The sequence below is a fragment of the Olea europaea genome, chromosome 9, assembly GCF_002742605.1.
Source record: "Olea europaea var. sylvestris chromosome 9, O_europaea_v1, whole genome shotgun sequence".
In the NCBI taxonomy this organism is placed as follows: Eukaryota; Viridiplantae; Streptophyta; class Magnoliopsida; order Lamiales; family Oleaceae; genus Olea; species Olea europaea.
In genome coordinates, this window is record NC_036245.1 from 12,692,124 (window position 1) to 12,696,721 (window position 4,598).

General features: G+C 34.3%; 1 protein-coding gene across 2 annotated transcripts in view; it reads right to left on the reverse strand.

Moving 5' to 3' along the window:
- Window positions 1-1,087: 1,087 nt before the first annotated feature.
- The window catches only part of LOC111399702 (protein BUD31 homolog 2-like), a 4,689-nt gene continuing 1,178 nt past the window's right edge, over window positions 1,088-4,598 (reverse strand). Inside the window, exons 2-5 of one of the 2 annotated variants that reach the window (XM_023027161.1) lie at window positions 2,706-2,719; window positions 2,524-2,625; window positions 2,229-2,416; window positions 1,088-1,540 (exon numbers count right to left, since the gene is read on the reverse strand). In XM_023027161.1, coding sequence (XP_022882929.1) covers window positions 1,385-1,540; window positions 2,229-2,416; window positions 2,524-2,617 — 438 coding nt within the window. In that variant the 5' untranslated portion in view covers window positions 2,618-2,625; window positions 2,706-2,719 and the 3' untranslated portion in view covers window positions 1,088-1,384. The remainder of the gene's footprint in view (window positions 1,541-2,228; window positions 2,417-2,523; window positions 2,626-2,705; window positions 2,720-4,598) is intronic. The other variant, XM_023027160.1, reaches the window with a different exon arrangement.

Genomic DNA, 4,598 nt, shown 5'->3' on the forward strand with positions numbered 1-4,598 from the left:
TATTGGATTTCTTTTCTGCCATGTACAATATAACAGTATATTATGTGAAAAGCCTTTGCCGAAATGAAAGAGGAATCGGTTACGATCACGTCAGGATCAAGAAAGTAAAAGTGCGGAAAGGTTCTAATCCGATGAGAGATTTATGGAGGACATTTGTCTAGAAAGATTGTTAAAAAAGACATTTTGCAGTTTAGTCCCTTTATAGTTTTATAATTTTTGTTTCTTGCATGTTTGTGCTGTCTGAAGGACTTGGGATTTATCTTCATAAACACCTTTTTATTTTTATTTTTTTTGTATAGTCTATTATTATTTTATTTGAGTGCGAAGGTTTCAAATATAGAAATAGTTGTTTTGTTTTAACCTTAAATGTTCAAGTTTCTTGTTTCTTGTTACTTTCCTGACCATTGTCATTAGTCTAGATAGAAATTGAGAGAATATAAAATTAATAAAATTACTTTTCAACCTGGTTTGTGACTCTTGACCCATATTGTAATGAGTTAAAATTTGCTATCCATCAATGAATGATTGAAACATCATTTTATATTAATATCCGTTTGATACCCATTTTTTTCTCTTCTTTTTAATCACACATTCTTCATTAAAATAATATTACACGTAAATCAAAAACCTTTCTTTATTTTTCAACCACAAACTTCCCATCAAATTACTATTCAAAAATGTATTTTTACATAAAAATGGTTATCAAACACTCCCTAAATTGTCACTTATTTTTAAACACAAGTGATAGTGAAAAAAATTAAATATGTTACTTTAAAATGACGTTTTAATCATTCATTGGAAGAACATCGAATTGGATAAAACTAGAAAATAGAAAATAATTGAATAAACTATAAAGGTTCAAGAACACCTATTTCTTTGATGCCAAAAAAAAAAAAAATAATGCGCTCCTACGGTGATATTTGTGTCAATTTCGTCAAGTGCAAACTAAAACCCAAAAACCAGGATGGGCGAAAATACGTAAACAGGCGAATGACAGCAAGACCATTGAATGGGTAACTATTCACAAATAACTTTAAAAAAACAAACTATTGTTTTTTAAACTATTGAAAAACTGTGACAAACAAGGAATGAAAATAGCAATTCTAAATTTTGCTAGACATAGATTAAGGAAATTTCAAAAGCATTTATGGTACAAAAGTTCTAAAACATTTCCTAGTTGTTTCGAAATTAGAGCTGATAATTCTAAATCAGGTAAGAGTAAGCAAGTTTTCATTAGCCCTCACAACAAAGAGACCATACTACATACTAGAGGCAAGATTTCTCCCTAAAAGAGGATATCTATATCTCTAAATCTCTTTCACATCGATTTACATTTATCCCCACTGATACATGTAGCTTGAATTGGGCCGTCTATCTGAACTTCTCAATCTCCACTTGCACAGCCCCCACAACCGCAATGCATGCATTCTATAACTTTCTCCTCGCGCAGATGCTTTGGCACTCGGCACACACACGTAGTTTGATAGTTATGATCCCGAGGTTGCATGCATCTTAAGCAGCAGAGCCTTTCATAGCCAGGCTGCAGTTAAGACAATAATTGTATGTGAATTCATTGTATAAAGCTTGGAATGTAAGCATATACGAGCACCTCTAGAGAACTACACTGCATACTTCCAATTTCACAATAACCAAAAGCAAATTACCTCTTGATTTTCCCAAAAATTTAGAAATTGAACAAGCTGAATTGTGTCACACTGCAAATATTCCTCTTTAAACCATTGTTTTCTTTTGAGAGTGTAACTATAATGACCCAGCCTTTGTACTCAAACCGTTAACTTACGTATTATCCGCTCTAGAAGGATATCCACCCACTTACTTGCTCATAAATTTTTATCGTGTCTCCAGTATTCAAACTTTTGACCTTTCCCTTAAGAATGACTTAAGTTGAATTCCAATCTCTCTTAAAGAGAGCTTATGTGTTTGAATTCTAAGAAATTCGACAGAAAGTCGTGAAGAATAAGTGGGCAGATGCTCTTCCAAAGCGGACAGTACGTACAAGAACGACCGGGCACGATGCTTGAGTGGTTACAATAACATTTTGTACAACGATCTTATTAGAATTTGCAAATGAGCAAACGAAAAGTTATAATTTGATTTTCTAGAGAGAGAGCATACAGATTGCACAGAAAACTCGGAAAACAAAGGTGAAACATGATAGAACTCATATTTCCAGTACCATGATAAATATTGGGACATTGTTAACAAACCTTTTTCCACTTTGCAATTAAGTTACGATCTGCATAACCCTGATCCAAGCAGAACTCATACAATTCCTTGGAAATCTCCTTCCTCCTGTGATAAAGGTCAAAAATGTAGCGACTTTTCTGATGGGCTATTTTAAAGATAGGCCACAAGGCCTCACATTTTCTTTTACCATCATGTGGATCATTCTCAGCTGCCAAAAAATTGCCAGAAGCAAAAAAAGTAACATTAAATATGAAATTTGTACATAACAGAAAAATATTCGAGGTACTTTGGTATGATATTTAAAAAAATAACGACCTTCTCTCATCTGTGCTTGTAGTTCACGTAGAGTAGGTTCAATCAACTCCCAACCCTCGGGGTATTTTACTCGGTTCGTCTTCACCTTAGGCATGATTCCCTCTGAAACATTCCAATAGGTTAATGAGTTATGTTGATGAAAAGAAAACAAAAATTAAAAAAGGATCTGGGTCGCAAAGTACCTATTATGGAATATCTGGAAAAAAAAATAAAAAATCATTTAAAACAGTTAATACTTTAAAATAGAACAACCTATTTATTCTTGCTTACTTAAAATTGTAAGAAAAACAAGACTACACCTTCTTTATAACTCTAAACCTGATAATTTTTTAATATTCAATTTTAACCATAAGAAACAAGTTTGGCCTTTTATCTCCCAGGAAACAGAAATTTAGTCCTGGGTAAACTTTGCAACAAGAAATTGTATTATCGTTCCTTATTCCCTATAATTAAAGTTCTGACCTTTTCATGATTCAAAAGAGCTGTGGAGTTCACATCTTTTAAACTAGTATGGAACTTATAATTACAATGAAATTGGGCAAAGGCAACTATTAAAATGCTTGAATAATTTGTTGACAGCGGTAAAAAAATGATGACAGAAAATGACTGGGTCAGCAATGAAGAACGACAAAGGGGGTGTAAGACTTCAAAATTAAAAAACAAACTCCGTAGAGAAAAATATAAAAGAACACAATGAGGAATGAACAGTAAATGCCAAGCATGGGTAATATGAAGTCTAGGGTTTTCATCGTAAGGATCTCGTCAGCAAAAAACTACAACCAAATCTGCCACAGGCCACCGGGGTACATCACTTATGGACCCCGACTTCGAAGCCAGGGGCAGCTGTCTAATTTAGTGGATTTAAGCAAAATAAACAGCACGACATGCGTGAAGCTGGGGTATTGTGGATTTTATGTAAAGAGAGAGAGCCTACCCCATCAAGGAACATGTTCACGGGGGACCCATCTTTTGTTACATCTTCTAAACATTTTAAACTTTAGTGCCATATTGCATTAAACCCCCAAGAATAGAATTGCACTTTCGTTGATGCCTTAATCTTTTCACTGGCTAACATTCAAAATTTTCAGTCACCGCCTTCTCCAATCAAATAGACTTCACCAGGTTTCCTAAAAATAATTTCCTATCAACCGCCTTTTGTTAAGACATTTTGCTTAATCCATCTAATGGTATCTTAAGGATAAATTAAGTCTCCAATATAGCACATAAATTTCCTATCCCAATTAAGAAAGAGGAAGGCTGCCATCAGTGAGCGTCCTCTACAATCCACGAACCAAGATCATGTGACATGACCTGCACAACTGGTCCAGCTGCCCAATATGGCCAGTCAGCATTCGAGAAATATCTCGAAATTCATCCAATGAAATTCTGAGATTCAACCAGTCAAGAACCATCTAAAGTCCATCAAGACCTTCACACAATCCTATTCACAAAGTCATTTAATGACTCAAAGCCCACATCCCTGCCTTAATAGTCAGTTACAGAGGTGAGCCAATTTACACTTCAAAATTGAATAACTCTTTCACAGTCAATATTAAAATTTGTAACCACGAAATTAACACTGAAGACCCACCGAAAACAGTGCAACAAAATGAAAAACGAAAAGAAGGGACATTGCCACTGATTCTGGCTGATAACAATTCTATGCTCCAAATGCCTTTTCTATATGATGAGTGAATGCATGGGGTCATTGGGGGCGGTCTTAATTACGTAGTAGCTTTACTTTTTAAATGTTTTCATAGAATGTCTTTAAATAATGAAAATTGTGCTTTTACTAAAGTATATATACATACCTTACAAATTTTTTCAATCTTTATTTCACTAAAATTGATCAAAAGGAGGTCTAGATCCATGTGAACAGGAAATATAAACGACAACAAGAACAGCAATACCATCCTTTACACCGACCTGGATATCACATTGCTCTCTTATTTAGACATCAAATCATACCTTAGACCTACCTGCATATTCCTTCGCTCTCTTAGACATCAAAATCAATGGAACTGTTGTCTAACGAAAATCAGAAACAACCATATATCTGCCTATTGGTAAGATTC